This window comes from Melopsittacus undulatus, chromosome 5, assembly GCF_012275295.1.
Source record: "Melopsittacus undulatus isolate bMelUnd1 chromosome 5, bMelUnd1.mat.Z, whole genome shotgun sequence".
Lineage (NCBI taxonomy): Eukaryota > Metazoa > Chordata > Aves > Psittaciformes > Psittaculidae > Melopsittacus > Melopsittacus undulatus.
The window spans coordinates 36,672,538-36,690,539 of record NC_047531.1 but is presented as its reverse complement, the minus strand read 5'-3'; the positions used below and the strand labels follow the sequence as shown (position 1 = coordinate 36,690,539).

At 60.8% G+C, this 18,002-nt stretch overlaps 2 protein-coding genes across 2 annotated transcripts in view; one reads left to right on the top strand and one right to left on the bottom strand.

Moving 5' to 3' along the window:
• The window catches only part of SND1 (staphylococcal nuclease and tudor domain containing 1), a 99,238-nt gene extending 93,611 nt beyond the window's left edge, over positions 1-5,627 (bottom strand). The window contains 4 exon segments of the mRNA XM_034062762.1: positions 465-585; positions 2,062-2,169; positions 2,171-2,212; positions 5,506-5,627. Coding sequence (XP_033918653.1) covers positions 465-585; positions 2,062-2,169; positions 2,171-2,212; positions 5,506-5,580 — 346 coding nt within the window. The 5' untranslated portion in view covers positions 5,581-5,627.
• Positions 5,628-14,422: 8,795 nt separating this feature from the next.
• On the top strand, positions 14,423-17,772 carry PAX4 (paired box 4). Its single transcript, XM_034063305.1, has 7 exons — positions 14,423-14,435; positions 14,989-15,119; positions 15,202-15,417; positions 16,233-16,323; positions 16,491-16,664; positions 16,935-17,017; positions 17,662-17,772. The coding sequence occupies exons 1-7, from the start codon at positions 14,423-14,425 to the stop codon at positions 17,770-17,772; spliced, it is 819 nt and encodes a 272-aa protein (XP_033919196.1).
• The last annotated feature ends 230 nt before the right edge of the window (positions 17,773-18,002 follow it).

Genomic DNA, 18,002 nt, shown 5'->3' with positions numbered 1-18,002 from the left:
AGCTCTTAGGCAGAAGCTCTTCCCTGTGAGGGTGCTGAGGCTCTGGCACAGGGTGCCCAGAGAAGCTGTGGCTGCCCCATCCCTGGCAGTGTTCAAGGCCAGGTTGGACACAGGGGCTTGGAGCAACCTGCTCTAGTGGAAGGTGTCCCTGCCTGTGGCAGGGGTTGGAACTGGAGGAGCTTTAAGGTCCCTTCAACACAAACCATTCCAGGATTCTATGGCTTGCTTCCCCACACTGCAGTGCATCAACCAGTGGCTGCAGCTCCAGAAAGCATGACCCCACAGGCAGTTGGGACCACTCTCCTTCCAAAGCTGGAGCTCCACTGGAAGCAGGCATACATCCTGCTGCAACTACTGCATCCCAAACTTGGGCCTGCTCCCTGCAAGCACCTCACATCCCACTGCACACCCCACAACATTCCCCACCACCCCTTTAGGCACCCGAGGGATCCCTCTGCACTCACCTTTCCCCAAGTACACCATCCCGTACTCCCGGCCCTGCGGGGTCTTGTACTCCACAGTAAAGCAGACCTCCTTCCCAATCAGCTTCTTTCGCAGGAACTCTCGAGCTGGGAAGCCCCAGGGCTAGAGGGAAAGAAGTCACCAGGAACCAATGGATCTAATGCAGCTGGGAGGCCTGGAGCCCCCGTGTGCTGCATGGAGCATGCTGGAGGCTTGCACAGGAATCAACCACAGGAGAAACACCTCCACTCCCCCCCTCCATCCCACCAAAAGGGGTCCTGGTTGTTTTTCCACCTGGTGCCATGCTCCCAAAGCACAGCCAGACCCAGTGCATTCCAAGGGCTGGAGCCACAGCAATCCCAACCAGCCCCAGCTGCCAGGGACAAGATGGGGGCTCCTCCAGCTCCCCCCCAAGGCTGTGTGGATGCCCTTGGAGAAGAGCAGAGCAGAACCAACCACGACAGCCAGGAGCAGGAGGCTCCTGCACCTCCCAGCACCTCCGTGCACGGAGGTAGGAGCACAGCGGAGCCCCAGCGAGCTCAGCCCCACGCCACCGCAGCGGTGGGTGGAGAACACGGTCCAGAGCAGAACATGACGTGCTCATAAACAATTAGCAAACCTGACAGGCATCACTTCAGGAGGAAAGAGTGACATTTACCGGCTGAAGCAGTGTTCCAGAAGACAAACTCCCCAGGGAGAGCAATTAGCTGCCAGCGCTCGCACCACCCCCGGGGCTGGGAGGATGGGTGGCCTGGGCCAGGCTCCTTGCACAAAAGCCCTGCCTGCATCCAGCTGCCAAAGCAACACCCCCTTGCTTCCCGAAACCCCGTTCCTGGGGCAGGAAAAACCCCACGGGGAAAGCCTGGAGCTACCAATGGCTTCCCCTCGTCCTGCAGATCCTGCCCAGTCATCCCATTCCAGGCACATGTGTGCAACCATAGCAGCGTGAGGAAGGAGAATCTCACCCCAAATTCCACACTGGGGGCAGGAAAAGGATCTCTTAAAGGACACCTGAAGGGACTGTTTGTATCCTGCAGCTGCCCCATGTGTATCCTGCAGACCCTGGTCCTTGCCAATGGACCATACCTGTCCCATCCCAGACATCTGGGTGATGGTAGCAAGGCAAGGAAGGAAAATCCTGCCCCAAATTCCACACTGGGAGGGTTGAAGAAGGGAAAGGATCTCTTAAAGGATGATTGAAGGGACTGTTTGCATCCTGCAGCTGCTCCATGTGTAACCTGCAGACTCTGCCCAGCCATCCTGGTCCTTGTCAGTGGACCAAGCCTGCCAGTCCCAGGCACATGTGTGTCCATAGCAGGGTGAGGAAGGAGAATTCCACCCCAAATTCCACACTGGGATGCTTGGAGCAGAGAAAGGATCTCTTAAAGGATAACTGAAGGAACTGTTTGTATCCTGCAGCTGCCTCATGTGAGCTGTGGGAGCTGCCTGCATCCCACGGGATGGTCTGGCAATGGGCAATGCCTCTTGCAATGCCCAAGCGGAGGGTGCCGTGGTCTGCAGAGCCATCCCAGCAGCCTGCAGGCCCCCACCCAGCCCAGCCCGTGATCCCTGGGGAACGGCGCTCCCGGAGGCACCCACCTCATCCGGGGTGTCCTTGGCATCAGGCTGGCCGGCAGCGGCACGGCGTGCGAGATTCCCAGCACGGATGTTGCTGAGGTTGATCTGGCGCTCGGGGGGGGGGCCCCCCCCGGGGCTGGCCACGGACGATGATGGCACAGCCTGACAGCACCTGCAGGGGCAAACGGGGTTACTGGGGTCCCCAAACAGCAGCAAAGAACGTGGGGGGCACGAGGGGATGCTGCACATGGACACCCAGGGATGGATCCTACCCCATGGGAAGCTCTGCACCACAAGGGAGAGGTTCTCACAGACACAGGAGCTGCTCCAGGTTTCCTGCTTGGGGATGCAGGATGGAGCCCAGCTCCTCACCCTGCTCTTGACAGGGGTATCAAACACCCCGCTCCTCCTTCAGAGGCAGCACAATGGAACACAGAGATCTTGGATGGCACCAAGGACTTGGTACATTGGGATTTTACCCTGATTTCCCCATTTTCCCCCAGTGATTTGGCTGCTGAGTGCTTGGAGCCAGGAACACAACTACATTGGACAATCCTATCCCACCCACCTCCCAGAGCTCCAGCAGCCCCATTGCTCCTTGTGTGCCACAGAGCATTCCCACATTCAGGAGTGCCCCAGGGAGCTCTGCACAGCTGCTGGCACAGCACAGGAGGATGCACACAGGGAAAAGCCTTGGCAAGGACCATGCTCCAAGTGGATGCTTTCACCTACTGTGATGCTAAGACCTTTAGGTGATTCCATAAAGGTCAAACCCCTGTGGAGAGAACTGATGGGAGAATCCCCAGAACACAGACCCTGAATGGAATATCTCCTCCTTGTTCCTGACTCAGCTACAGGACATAGCTGCATATCCCCAGGGTTTCCCAACAGCTCCATTCCAGTACAAGACCCCAAAGCCACCCATGGCATCAGCAGCTTCAGCTTCTGAGCATGCTGGGGATCACCCTGTTCCCACTTTGATCAGCACTGGCTCCCCACATGCAGGACTGATGCTGCCAGAGCACACACAGAATACCTCCAGGCTGGATTTCAGCCCATACCCTGGCTTTACGCCGACCCAAAATCCCTATGGATGCTCACAACGCATCCCAAAGCAGGACTTGTCCCCTGTCCCAGCAGGCAGTGCCAGGGACACCAGCTCCCACTGAACTTGGCCAAAACCAGCCCCACAGCATCATGTTTGCTGCCTGCAGCGTTCCCCGCATGGATCCACGGCACAGACTGGCACGTTCTGGGAATTCAACTTCAAATTAAGGCTGACCCACACACACTGATCCCACAGCAAAGGCTCAGTGTACTTGAGGACTTAGAGGTTTCATGGCTGTAATTAACCTTAATCTTTAATTTATAGGGCACAGGGATGCTGTAAGTGGTTTATCCAACTACCAACACAAACCCTGGATCCCGGGAGGGGGCCAGATTTGTTAGTGAAGCTGCTCTGTACAGCACACTGTGCTCCTCCTTATCTATAAGCTGCAGTTAGTGCAGGAGCATGATGGATGCACCAAGGCCAGGGCATGGCAAAAGGATGCAGGATGAATGGACCTGGATCCTGCTGTGGTGAGGATGGCACCAGGGTCCTGCCAGCACAGCCAAGTCCAGAGCTGCAGCTGCCAGGCACAGAGGTGGGAAAGAAGGTGGTGACAAGGGACGGATGGATCCCAAAGCACCCATGGAGTGACTCCATGGGCTTCCCTAACTCCTCAGATTCTCCAAAAGGAGACTATTGAGCTCCATCCCACCCCATGGAGCAGAGCCTCTTCCAGCTGGTGGCTGCAAGGTCCTGACCCCACTACCTCCCTGTTCCTGCTCTTCATCCCATCCTGCTCCCAGACTCTGAGGTCCCACTGTCATTTCAGAGGAAACGTGCAGCGGGAAGGCTCAAAAACACCCCCAAACCCTTCCAAGTCCAACAAGTTGTGACGGGAATTGCAGAGGAGCCACCCCAGCCAGCAGCTTCTGGCTCCATGGCACCACCACCGAGAGCCCAGGAATCCACCTCTCCAGCATGCCCTGGGCAGGGATTCTGGGGTGCTGCCCTGGAAAGGGAAGGGGGCCTATGGGGCACATCCAAGGGTGAGCCTGGACAGCAATCCTGCAGCACCCACTCCAGATATGAGACACCAGGGTGGTGTGTGGTCCCCAGGAGCTGGTGTCCACCACATGCGGCCACCTCTCACCCAGCAGACACCAACCATCCTGCCCCAAAATCACACTACAGATACACATCCCCTTGGATGGAGCACAAGCAGCCAAGTGAGGTTTTTCATGAGCAACCCAAAATCTGCTGCTCAGGCACGAGATGGGATGGGGCGGTGGGAATGGATCCTCATGCCACCGGTGAGGTAAAGGATGGGGAAAGCAGCATCCCCAAACCACCAGCATCCCCTGCAGTGAAGGTCTCAATGCAAAGGCCGTGGTGGGATTCACAGCCAGCAGCAACACCAGCACCACAGGGGGTTCCCTGGGAAAACCCTGTGTTCGAGCACGAGTTTGGGATGATGGGAACCACAGACACCTGAGCATGGCACCAGGGAGCTCCTGACCTTCGTTCTCCAGGAACACGTGGAGAGAACATATGGAGAGGGCTCCAGGATCCCGTCCCACTGCCCCTTCCCATAGGGACGGCACTGGCACCATAGGAAGAGGAGCCCCTGGGGCATCCAAGGGACATCCCGGGTGCTGGCGACCCCATGGGCAGTGGGACACGGGGTGCCATGGGGCTGCCAGGGAAACCAGGGCTCCCTAAGGGCTGGGGAGGGTTCGCCCCCAGCGGCTCCCGGTCCCCGGCATGCGCAAGGGGATCCGAAAGTTCCTCCCGCCCCTTCCCAGCAGCCGGGATGGGAGCACGGGGAAGGGGAGGTCCCGGGCCCCCAGAGGGGGGCAGGACGGGACGGCAGCACCGCGAGCCGCGGCAGCACCCGGGGCCCCATGCGGCGGGGAACCGGAAGGCGTGAGGAGCAGAGGCGTATCGCGAGGCTCCGGCACGGGAAGAGTCCCGGGGTCCTGAGGAGGGTCCCAGTTACCGGGAGGGGAAGAGGGGACAGGAGGAGAGTCCCGGGAACCGGAGCGGGAGGCCCGGTTACAGTGACGGGAAGGGGGGGTCCCATGCACCAGCGGGAGCCGCAGGGCAGGGGGGGTCCCGGTTACCGAGAGGGGAGGCGGGGAGCGGAGTAAACTCCGGTCACCGAAGGGAGCTGCAGGGCGGGGGGGTCCCGGTTACCGGAATGGGGAGGGTGCCCCGCGCACCAGAGGGTTCTACAAGGCGGGAGGGTCCCGGCTACCGGGAGGGGAAAAGAGGGGGATCCCTGTAACCGGAACGGGCTGCACGGCGGGGGGGTCCCGGAGGGGGCTGCACGGCGGGGGCGTCCCGGTTACTGGGGTGGGAGCAGAGAGGAGCCCCGGGCGGCGGCGGAGGCCGCGGGCGGGCAGGGCGGTGCTCACCATCTTGACGATGCCGCGCTGCACGGCGAGGGGCGGCGCGGAGCCGCCCTGCCCGGCACCAGCCGCGGACGCCATAGCGGGGGGAGCCGAGCGCGGCGGAGCGGGACGAGCACGGAACCGAGCGGTGGGGCGGGGCCTCGCCGGGGAAGGGGGCGTGGTTCTGTCTAAGCCACGCCCCTCAGCCCGGCTAAGGGCCAACGGGAGGCCGGCCCCGCCGAGCGCTTGGCCCCGCCCCTCCGCCCTTAGACCAATGGGAACGCGCGGGTCGCCGAAGCTCCGGGCCGAGAGGCAGCGGCGGGGGTGACGTCACGAGAGGGCTACCTCCTCCGCATCGCACCGCCCTGCCGAAGGGGGCGGGACTTCCGGGGCACGAGGCGCCAGGGACACGTCGGCAAAGGGGCCGCCCGGGAGCCCACGTGGCTTTGCGCCGCGCCAGGGGGCGGGGCCAGGAGAGAGGCCACGCCCCCAGACGTCACTGCCCGCCCCCCCGCGCGGCACTGGCGGGAGCGGGCGAAACCCGCGGAGAGGCGAAGGGCCCATAGTGGGGGACAGCCGGGATAGGGACCCGATCCCGGACACACAGGGGTCTGGGGATGGGGGACCCCAGCACACCCCTACGGGAGCTGCGGGCTCCCCCAGCACAGCCCCTCGGGGGCAGCGGTCCCACAGCGCAGCCCCGTGTAGGTGTCATTGGAAGGGGTTCCCCCAGTGCAGACCCACAAGGACCCAGGGGAAGGCGATCCCACTCAACAGAGCCCCACAGGATAGTGGGGGCGTCCCACAGAGCACCCCCCTGGGGGTCAGGGGGAGGGAATCCCCCCAGCCCCATGGGGGATCAAGGGATGGAGCTCCCTCCAGCCCCATGGGGACTCAGGAGGGAAGGGGATCCCCCAGTGCAGCCACATGGAGAGTTTAGCGGAGGGGGGTCGCCGTGCTGGTTCCCCGGGGATCTTCCCCACCAGCACCTCTGTCCCCACGGGGTCCCTCCCGTCTCCCTCTCCTGGGTGAACTCGGGGGTGCAGGATCGCAGCCCCCCACCCCATCCCATGCAGAACCAATGTGCTGCCGGGGCAGAGAACAGGGAACCCCCTCTGCACCCCTGCTCATCCGCTCCCACTTTCGGCCACTTCGGGGCCATTGCCCACTGTTCCGTAGGGGGCACCCGTCCTGTGTCCCCTCCCCAGGGCCACCCACTCCCACCCCACTGCCCACGGACACCCACACCCTACCAGGCAGCATCCACGTCCTGCGAGGGTTTAAGTGAGGGGTGGGCTCCCCCACAGCCTCCACCACCCGAGGTCACCCATCATCGCGATGTCCTGGCACCCATCATCATCGTGTCCCAGCACTGGGGACCTGCAGTCCAGATGGAGTTCCAGGACGTCCTCCCATAGGGGTCACTGGCACGGTGTGGGCACGCTCCTCGCGGACAGGGCTGCGGGCGCAGAGCTCAGGTCTTTAAGTGACCCCAAACCCTCCCCATCCAAAGCAGAGGGACCAGAGGAGCCAGCGCAGGGCTGGGACCTGGGATGACCCCAGCGTGCCGTGTCCCCGCATCAACACTGGCGGGTCATGCATGGACAAGGACTTTTGGGGGGGGCGATTTAGGGGTGCCCCCGGTGCTTACCCGCCTGGCGGCACCATCCGTGCCCGTGCCGCTCCCTGCTGGCAGCTCAGCCCCGGCGTTACCCTGTGTCCGTCACCGCGGCGCCGGGGCAGGGTTTGCCTCTCCTCGCACCCTGCGGCAGCCGCCGCTCCGCTCAGCCCTCGCCTCTGCCAGCTCCGAACTGAGTCGTGTCATTTGTGGGTGGTAGAAAGCGATTATCCTCTCTCTGAGTGGTCACGTAGGGAATCCAGGCAATCACAGCTCTGCAATTCCCGCTCCAGGGAGTGGGAATGGAGCAGCACCGGCTCCGAACTGTGGGAGTGGCTGTGGCTGTGACCATCCCATGTCCCACAGGGCAGCCGGACCCTGATACAACGGGTTCCAAAGCCCTGGGACGTGGGAAGAAGCCCAGCCATGTGGGAAGGAGCCTTGGAGCAGGGATGCAAGGAGCAGGGATGACCCGGCACACGATGTCGTGTGGCACAACAGACCCTGTGCCACACAGTTGGCATCTTCTACCTATTCCGGGCAGGTTTTGCATCCTCAGTGTTAACCATGTTCTTCCCATAAAGGGATTGTTTCCACACATGAAGCTCAGCAGTGGTCCAGCCATTGGCCTCTCTACCGAAGCGTGCCTATGGTCCCAATCCCGGGTTTCACACCGGGATCACCCTTGCCAAAATCTCTCCCTACGGATCAGGCAGTCATGGAAGGCTCCTTCCTCTGGCTCCCAACCTGCTGCATTCCTCCACTGCCTTCATTTCCTTGCTCCAGCTCCTTTCATGGTAATGCATGTCTTTGTTTCACCCCTAGTTCCTATTTAACACTTTGCACCATGACTCATTCATGAGCGCCAGGATGGGAACTCAAAGGCAGGGAGTCACCTCCTCAGCCCCAAAACTGGGCAAAGCTGCTCCATTATCCCAATTTATGGCATTTCTGGACCTACACCTCATCAATGTTGCAGCTTGAAGCTGCATCCCACCAGGCTCTGCTCAGGGAAATGAAGGCTCATCCATGCGCTGCAGCTCCAATGAGGGCATCTTCAAGCCCCACAGTTGCCTCTTTTAGCCAGAATATTTTAATAATCATCTTTTTTGATGGAAAAGCAAGTGGAAATGTAGGTGGGAGCACTTAGGTAAAGGAGGTTTGCTTGCCTGGCTGACTCATTGCGGCTTTTAAGTTTCACGTGTGCTTTCTGGAGGAGAAAAGAAAGGATTTCTTTTTCCAGCCATTCCTGGTGCTTGGGGAGGAACAGGGTCCTGCTGTGAAGAGAAAGCCCACAGAGATGGAAAGCAGCCTTGGTTGTGCAGAAAGGAGCTATGAAGAAGAAAGGAAAGATCCTTTTTGTGCTGGAGGCATCACTTTGGCGTAATTGCATCAATCCCAGTGTGCTGCAGCACCTAGCTTTGGTCCTGCGGTGGGATCCCAAAACAGGAGGGACGTGGAGCTGCTGGAGTGAGGCCAGAGGAGGCCACAGAGATACTGTGAGGGCTGGAGCAGCTCTGCTCTGGAGCCAGGCTGAGAGAGCTGGGCTGGGTCAGCCTGGAGAAGAGAAGGCTCCTGAAGGGGAGACCTTAAAAGTGACCTTAAACCTCCTCCAGTTCCAACCCCTGCCACAGGCAGGGACACCTTCCACTAGAGCAGGTTGCTCCAAGCCCCTGTGTCCAGCCTGGCCTTGAACACTGCCAGGGATGGGGCAGCCACAGCTTCTCTGGGCACCCTGTGCCAGCGCCTCAGCACCCTCACAGGGAAGAGCTTCTGCCTAAGAACTCATCTCAGTCTCCCCTCTGTCAGGTTAAAGCCATTCCCCTTGTCCTGTCCCTACAGGCCCTTGTCCAAAGCCCCTCTCCAGGTTTCCTGTAGCCCTTTAGGCACTGGAAGACCCATCTGAGCAGCTCCCTGAATCCAGCTGGAAGGATTTCAGAGGAGTTTCCTTCCCAGGCAGGGAGAGCTCAGCAACTACAATTACACTTGATTGCAATTATGGTTAATGAAGGCTCATCAGAGCTTGCCTCTGCCTGGAGAGCTCAGGGCTTGGAGTGACCTGGCTGTCCACTGGCCTATGGTAGCCTCTGGTAGCCCTGGTCCTGGGTACACTCACTTGTCCTCCATCCCCTTCACAAGCTACTGGTGTCACACCCGATGGTGGTGGCTGGGGTGGGTCCCCTGGGTCCTGCAGTGTCACCGCTGTGGGCTGGCCCCCCCCGAGGCAGGAGCCAGCTCCTCAGCTACCTGACGTGCACTCACCTGATTGTGGGTAATGAGAGATTCCAATCACACCATCGTGCTGTGCTGAGCCAAACGGCTTCCAGAAACCCAATTGCCCTTTAGCATCCCGGGTGTCCTTATCAGCCAGGCCTGCATCCACTTGGGAAAGGAGATGAGATCAGTGGAGGTGGAGATGGAGACAAAAATAATGGTGAAAATGAAGATGCTCATGCCATACTCTATGACACACTCAATGCCATACTCATTGCCACGCTCAGACCACATTCATTCCACATTCATGCCATGCCTGTGCCACTCTCATGCAATGCTCATGGCCGTTCTCATGCCACACTCATGCCATGTTCATGCCAAGCTCATACGTGGTAAGAAGCAAGAGTGAATCCCTCCCATTCCCTCTCCATCCCCACATCCCCCCACATCTCATCCCCACTGCATAAGCAGCCCTGCACAACCCTTATTGCAGCACCCATCTCATCCTGCACCACCATGTGCCAGCTGCTGAAAACCCAAGGAGCCCCTGGGATGCTGAACATCCTTATCCTTCCTCTGGGATGCCCAGGGTCCTTGTTCTTCCCCCATGGAGCACAATGTCCCCATTCTATCCCTGAGATGCTCACTACCCCTGAGATGCTGGGCATCCCTATCCTACCCTACAACTGGGATGCTTAGCATCCTTGTTCTATCCCCCAGAAAGCACAGCATCCCTGTCCTGCCCCTGAGATTCTCAGCATCCTTGTCCTTCTCCTGGGAAGCACAGCATCTCCATCCTGCCCCTGGAATGCTCAGCATCCCCATCCTGTGCTCCCTGTCCTCAGGCTCCCTCTCCTGCCAGAGGACAGCATCCCCACCCTGTCCCAGGCCAACCCAGTATTCCCTCCCTTTCCCAGGGTAGCACTCCCTCTTCCAGCTCTCCCAGACATTCCCATTTACAGTCACCATGGTGTGAAGGTGCTTCCTGGAGGCTGCTGGTGCTGGCGACATGCCCATGGTATTCACCATGATCCAAATGGAAGTTGAGGTCCTGGAATAAGTGGTGGGGTCCTGGAGCAGGAGGCATGAACAGCTTTATCCACAGTCCCCATGCACCATAACGTCCTGGCACAGGAGGTGCCTGCCCATGCCTGAGAGAAGGCAGGGGAGCAGGGACTGGGATTCCCGCAGCTCCAGCTGGATCCCACCCTGTGGCCATCCCTGCTCCCAGACCAGCCTGTATGCCGCACACCAGTGCTGCTGCATTGCTCACCAGAGAGGAATGTCTGCAGAGCTCTTTCCTGAGTTTAGAGGGAGGTGGATGGGAGTGAGCATGAAATGCAGGTGACACGGTGGGACCTGGAGCATCTCTCCCCCTTCCCATCTCTCCTTAATCTCTCCACCTCTCTACTTCTACATCTCTCTGTCTTCCAATTTCAACATCACTCTGTCTCTCTGTCTTCCCATCTTTCCACCTCTCCTATTCTCCATGTCTCCATGCCTCTGTTTCCATCTCTCCACCTCTCCATGTCTCTCCATGTCCAAGTCTCCACCTCTCCATCTGTCTCCCCATTTCATCATCGCTCTGTCTTATCACCTCTCCACCTTTCTTCCTCTCAATTTCTCCTCTCCGCTTCTCCACCTCTCCTCCCCTCCATTCTCTCCATGTCTGTCTGCTCCTCCCCATGTCTCCATGTCTTCACCTCTCTGTCTCACCATTTCACCATTGCTCTATTTCTGTCTTCACATATCTCTACCTCTCCATGAGTCCCTCTCTCTATTTCTCCTCCTCTCCATGTCTCCATCTGTCCATGTGTTAATGTCTCCATGTCTCCACATCTCTATGTCTCCACCTCTCTATCACTTCATTTCCCCATTTCTCCACCTTTCCATCTCTCCACCTCTCCATGTCTCCATCTCTCCATTTCACCCTCTCTCCACCTCTCCATCTCTCCATCACTCCATGTCTCCATCTCTCCATTTCACCCTCTCTCCACCTCTCCATCTCTCCACCTTCCCACCTCCCCTTCTCTCCCTTCCCCCCTCTCTCCTCCGCGGCCCTCCCATGCCCTCCCGGGCCGTTCCCTTTCCCCGTTCCCTTTCCTCTCCTCCGGGCCAGCTCCGCGTCGAGGACGCACGGCCCCGGCGCCCGCCGCTGCCGCCTTCCCCCGGCCCAAGGGGCTCCGCCGGCCCCCCCTGAGCTCCGGACAGCCCCGCGGGGTCCCCCCGCTGCCGGCTCCGCTCCGAGCCCCTCCATCCCCCGCCGCACCAGCCCGATGACGGCGCCGCTCCCCGCACGCCGCGGGCGCGCCCGGCCGGGTTCGCACAGCCCCGGGGGGGCCGCGCTGGCCGCTCCCGGCCCCGCCCGCTGCCCCCTCGCCCCGCACCAACCGTGGGGGAGCGGCGGGACCGACCCACGGCCTCCGGGCCCTCCCCGCCCCGGGGCTGAGCCCCGCGCCCCGCTCCCCGCCGTCCGGCGCCGCGTTACGCACGGGGGTCCCCCGGTGCGGGGGGCTCCGCCGGGGCTCCGAGCGGCCGGGGAGGAGCGGGGGGGTCCGGGCCCGGCTTCCACCGCTCTGCCGGGAGCCCCACGGACAGCGCTGGGGTGGGATACGGGGGGGCACCGTGGGGAGCGGGGAGGCGGCGCGGCGGCTCCCGGGGGCCTGGACCGGGCCCGGGCCCTGCGAGGCTGTGGTTAATGTGTAATTCGGAGCATATGGCATTTTGCAAAGGCGGGCGGCGGTGCGAGGAGCGGGGGGCCGGGACCGGAGTGCTAATAACGCTCGGTGACACGCGGGGCCGGGCGCGGAGGGCCGGGGCTCCGGGCTCCTCTCGGGCCAATATTTGCTCTTCAAATATTTTACTTTGAAACGTTTACAACGTGGTTTATTTTACGTTTTTATCTCCTAAGAAAAGAGCCATCTGCGCACCGGGATGTCCCCGCTGGTCCCGGCACCCCCGGGCGCCCCCGTGTTTGTCCAATATCCCCCAAAACGCAGAGAACCCCCCTTAAAGAACAAATTAAATACATGCTATAGCCCCGAATCTGGGTTTATGACCGAATCCCAAGCGCTTGCCCATATGGCAGCTCTGCCTGCCCCTGTTTGCTCTGCGGGGCTCTCTGGAGCCCAGGGCGGCTCCGCCGAGGGTTACCGGGGATGCGGCGGGGGCCGCGCTGTCCACCGGGCGCCGGTGCTGAAACGCCACCGGTAGGACCGGTACCCACGCACTGCCTGGTCCAGCGGGGTCCGGCGGGGCTCGGGGCCACCAACCCCGGCCACCGGCTCCGGGCCCCCACGGAGCCCCCCGGGCCGGGCGTGTGCTGGGCGCGGCCGCCCGGGCACCATCGGCCGTCCCCTCCTCCCCATCCTCCTCCTGCTCCTGCCTCCTGGCATCACGGTCCCGCTCCTGCAGCAGCCGCCCCGCTCGGCACGGACTCGGCAGCACCCGGCTGGCTCTGAGGACGATCCGGTTCAGCTCCACAGGTACCCACCCCCCTGCATCCCTCCGGCATCCCTGTGCTCAGCCATAGCCATCTGTGCACACATACACGCACATGTATGTGCAGATGGTGCATGGGTGCGTGTAAAGGCGTGTGCACACGTGTGTGTGCAGCTGGGCATGGGGAGAAAGGAGCACACGCATGTGTGTGTGTGTGTCCATACATGCAGAGGCACTTGGATGTGTGTGGATGCATGTGCACAGACTTATGCTTGTGTGCACATGGAGGGTAGCACAGGACAAGCTCGGGCATGGGAGGGCTGCTTGGGGTGGTTGTGACTTCTTATCCTGTGTGGGAGGCAATTCCCAGTAGGATTTGGGTGGTGAAGGTGCCTTAACACGGAGAAGGCTTTGGGCTCTCCAGGAGCTGTCCGCTCTGCTCCAGCCTGACCAAGTCCCAGTTCGTTTACTCCTCTCTTCACCCCTATGTGCACAAAGCCCCAGCTCAGCTCCTTTCGAGGTCCCTCAGCCAGACCATGGGGGACAGTGGGCTCCCAGCTCGACATTCCCGCTGCACCTGTTTCTCCTTGTGGAAAGAAGTCCCTATATCTCCTCCTGGCACAGCACGAGGAAAGCCCTTGTATGGGACAAAGCTGGGGACCACTGCTGGAGGTTGTGCCCCTGCTGCTTGTTCCCTCCTTCCTGGAGCAGCCTCGGGTGCTTTGTTCCAGGATAATCCATTCCTTTCCAAACAAGAGGAAGATTTGGTTCTTTCCACCTGTGGGAATTCTGCCCACTTGTCCCATTGATGGATTCATTTTGTTTTTCTTGACTCCCACAGCCAGGGTGAGTGTCCTCAGACACGGACTCAAGCTGTTGCAGGGAAGCAGCACCATGGCTGCAGTGGGGTTTGGGAGCTGGAGCAGGACAAGCCCGCTCTGGGGGTGTCCAGGAGTTTACAGGCTGTTCCAAGTGAAATCCAGGGGTAGCTGGGGAGCAGACAGGCTGCTGGAGCAGGAATTGCTCCATGTCACCCGTAGCACGGTTTGGGTGGAAGGGACATTAAAGCTCCTCCAGTTCCAACCCCCTGCCACGGGCAGGGACACCTTCCACTACTACACCACCCACTAGATCCATGGGGCTGCCTTAGGTCAGGCTCTTGGGCAGGGAAAGGTGCTGGGGGCAGAGAGAAGGGCTGGGGATGGGAAAGGGCAGGAACTTTGGAAGTGTGTCCCCCGCATGTGGGGCAAGATCAAGTCTGCTTTTCCTTGCTTTTCTGGCAGAGGAGGGGACAGAGCATCTCCAGCTGAAGGATTGGAGGCTCCTGGTATCCTGGTTGTCACCAGCCCGTCTCTCCTGGCATCTCTCTCCAGCATCCCAGCATCTCCCAGCCACTTCAGAGCCCAAGTGCCTTTTGCAGCCCTGTGAGCAATTTAAACCCAGTTCCCTTCGATCCCATGTGCCTGATTTCCCAAGCATTCAGATGCCCTCGAGTGTTTCCATCCTCTGCTGAGGGTTTCTGCCCTTGCTCCCCCTTCTGCTTGCAGGAGGGTCACCAGGGACGTGGCTGAGCCCTGGCCACTGTCACTGACTGATCCTTCCTCCCAACAGCCACCACCTCTCTCTGCAATTCCCAGCCACCAAAAGCCCTTGTGGAGCCTCACCACGATGCAACACCGAGGTGAGTGATGCTGCTGGCCCAAGCATGGTCCCAGTGTCTGTGGTCCTCAGGGAATTGGGAACGTGCTGTGTCAGCCCTTGCCCCATCACAAATGAGGCTGCTTTCCCCCCACAGAGCCTGCACTGGGTGCTGGTAGCTGATACACTGCAGCACCCCAAAGCTTTCAAGCCATCCCAATGATGTCCAGTGCTTCCCTGCCCATTCCAGCCCATCACCTTCATTGCAGCTGCCTTCCCCTGCAGCCTGCTCCTCCTCCCCTGCTCCTCCATGGGATATCCTTTCGGTATCACTTGAATCCCCCCATTCCCTGCCTGCTTCTGCCACACGCTGCCTGCACCCACATCCCAGCCAACGAATCTCACATTGCTCCAAGCTCCAAACCCTCCTGCCCAGCCCCTTCCAATGCCCCTCCCTTCCCAATGCCCCTCAGTGCACAGAGGTCCCTATGCCACCATCCTTCACCATGGTGCTCTCCTGGGAGCCGGGTTGGGAAGAGCCAGCACCATTCCCCCCCAACAAGCTCTGTCCCTGTCTCCTGCTTGGCCACCCCTAGGGCCCAGCAGTGTGAACCAGCTAGGGGGGCTCTTCCTGAACGGCCGCCCCCTCCCTGCCTGCAAGAGGAGGAGGATCATCGAGCTGGCGGCATGTGGCATCCGGAGCTCCGACATCTCCCGCAGCCTCAAGGTGGGAGCCTCTGGGAATGGGGGGATCTCCTTCCACAAACCCATTTCCCGCTGAGCCTCTGTCCCATCCATCCCATCTGCAGGTTTCCAACGGCTGCGTCAGCAAGATCTTGAGTCACTACTACAGGACAGGGGCCATGGGGCCCAGAGCCATGGGGGGCAGCAAGCCCCGCATGGTCACCCCCGAGGTGGTGGCCAGGATAGCCCAGATGAAGCTGGAGCAGCCTTCCCTGTTTGCCTGGGAGATACGCAGGCAGCTCCATGCTGAGGGCATCTGCACCAGCAACAGGATCCCCAGCGTGAGTCCTGGGAAGGATGGGAAGGATGTGCAGGGAAGGAGTAGGCAGGGAGGGGAAGCAAATCACTCCCTTCACTAAAGCAGAGCCCCACCAGCCACCCCCAGTGAACTTGGCCATCATCTTGGGCATGCAGACTCTGAGGTGGGGCTGCTCCATGTGCCACTGGTCAGCAGAGGCAATAAGATGTGATCTGCAGCATCAGTGCAAAGAGAGTCAGAGAATCATGGGATAAACTGGGCTGGAGAAGCCCTTTCAGCTCCTCCAGTCCAACTGTTCCCAGCACTGCCAAGGCCACCACTAACCCATGGCACTGAGGGTCTCATGTACACGGAGTGTGAACACTTGCAGGGACGGTGACTGCAGCCCTGCCCTGGGCAGCCTGTTCCAAAGCCTGAGCACCCTGTGGGGAAGGAATTGTTCCTCAGCTCCATCTAAACCTGCCCTGGTGCAGCTTGAGGCCATTTCCTCTTCTCCTATTGAGCTGCACTTCCTAATGCCAGACCCAGTCCTATAAATCCCACGGTCTCCAGCCTGAGGTGCAGGCTGCCTCACATTGGATGCTGTAAGTGCACTGAAATGAATGGGTTGCCTGTATCAACAAAGAGCCGAGCAGATGGAGAAGCCCTGGCACGTGCTCAGGTGTGGCTGTGGGTGAGCACCTCTGGGATGAGCTTTGGAGCATCAGCCTCATCCCTCCAGCCCTCCAGCTGCCTGAGCCTGTCCCAGCTCCTGCAGGGAGCAGAGGGATGCCCACCGCGATGGGGGCTTCCCCCAGCACACCCTGCCAATGGCACAGCCCCGTCTCCCCTGCCCAGGTTTCCTCCATCAACCGGGTGCTGAGGAAGCTGCCCAATGACCTGCGGCTGGCAGCTGAGCTGGGCTCTGCGAGGGACACGCAGCCATGGGGTGAGCACCACCGGGGTGCAGGGGATGGGGGGGGCACCACATGGGACAGACCTGCTCCGGGCGGGCAGAGAGCTCCTGCCACCCCCATCCTCATCATGCCCCAGTGCAAAGGGGTCCATGGAACCTCCTCAGGGCCAGGTCCCCACTTCTTCCTGTTGCCCCTGCAGTGTCCCCTCTTGCCATCCCCCGTGCCCCACATCCCCCAGGATGCTGCTCACCCACTGAAGCCGGTGCCGCCGTGTGCCCGGGGACCCAGCACCCGTCCCGACGGCTCTCTCCGAGCACCCAGCACAAGAACAGGACGGTCTTCTCCAGGCAGCAGGCGGAGGCTCTGGAGAGAGGTGGGACATGGCTGGGGACACCAGGGGCTGGGGCATTCAGTGTGCCAGCCCCGGTGTGCACAGAGCGCCGGGCTGGAGTGGGGCTATTCCCGCGGGAGGGCATTGACACGTTCTGGATGGGCTCCTGCTCCTCTGAATGGCGTGGCCGTTGCTGTGGTGCTCCGAACCACTCTGAATTGCTGGTGATGGACCGGCTGGATCATGTGCCTGGATCATGGCACTGGCGGCTGCTGCTCCGGGCAGGCTCAGCCACCCTGACTTCCCTTGCAGAGTTCCAGAGGGGGCAATACCCAGATACTGACACCCGGCAGAGGCTGGCTGAGGCCACCCAGCTCCCGGACACAACCATCAGGGTAAGGGGAGACCCTCAAAGAGCCGTCCTGCAGCTGGGACATCTGATCCTGGTGACCAGCGCAGGCCCTGTGCCCAGTGCCTCTGATGAGGAGGATGCTGTGGGTCCCATTCCAGCGCAGCCACTGCTCCAGCCGCATTCCCTGCTTCTGCTATCACTCCACGCATCCAGGGCATACTCTGACCCAGGCAGACATCCCATTGCTGTTGGCAAACCTTTGCCATCCATGTGGTCACCCCACACCATGGCAGTGCACACACACACACGTGCAACCACGGGTTTCCCGTGCCCTGCACTGGAGAATCTCCTGGACCCTGGCATGTGCTAGGTGGAGAAGATAAGGGATCAAGCCCCTTCCTCTGCTCACAGCCATGCCCATCCCATGCCCATTCCCATGTCACACTCATGCACATTCCATGCCCATTGCCACCCCACCCCATAGCCTTCCCATGTCCATGCCATGCCCATCCCCATGTCCATCACTCTGTCCATCCCCATTCCCATGCCCATTGGTGTGTGAAGAGCCCATGTTCCGGGATGAAAAGCTGTGCCAAGGAGCTGGAGCGGGGCCAGCACTGAGTTGGTGTCGCAGGGGGGGTGCCATCGGGTGGGTGCTGCAGCCTCATCCTCCTCCCTCCTCCCCAGGTCTGGTTCTCCAACCGGAGAGCGAAGTGGAGGCGGGAGGCCAAGCAGGAGCTGGAGGCGGGAGCTGCAGGTGACAGCCCAGGGCAACAGGGACAGGGCCTGGGGATCTGATGCCCAAGGGGATGGGGTCCAGGGACCACCCCACTGAAGTCTGTCACCGGGATGTGTGGGTTTGCGTCCCTGCTCCAGAGCCCCGTGGGAGCCGGGGACAGGACACAGCCACACTCTGTGCCCCCGGTGAATGGCAGCTCCAGTCCCACGGCCAGGATGGCCCTGGCGCTCCCCAAACCATCCCCCATGGCATGGGGTGATGCCTGCCTGTATCCATCCAGTGGGAATGT

Coding starts and splice junctions, on each gene's coding strand:
- PAX4 (XM_034063305.1), top strand. Junction 15,120..15,201: donor ACATCTCCCGCAGCCTCAAG/GTGGGAGCCTCT, acceptor TCCCATCTGCAG/GTTTCCAACGGCTGCGTCAG. Junction 16,324..16,490: donor GAGGGACACGCAGCCATGGG/GTGAGCACCACC, acceptor TTGCCCCTGCAG/TGTCCCCTCTTGCCATCCCC.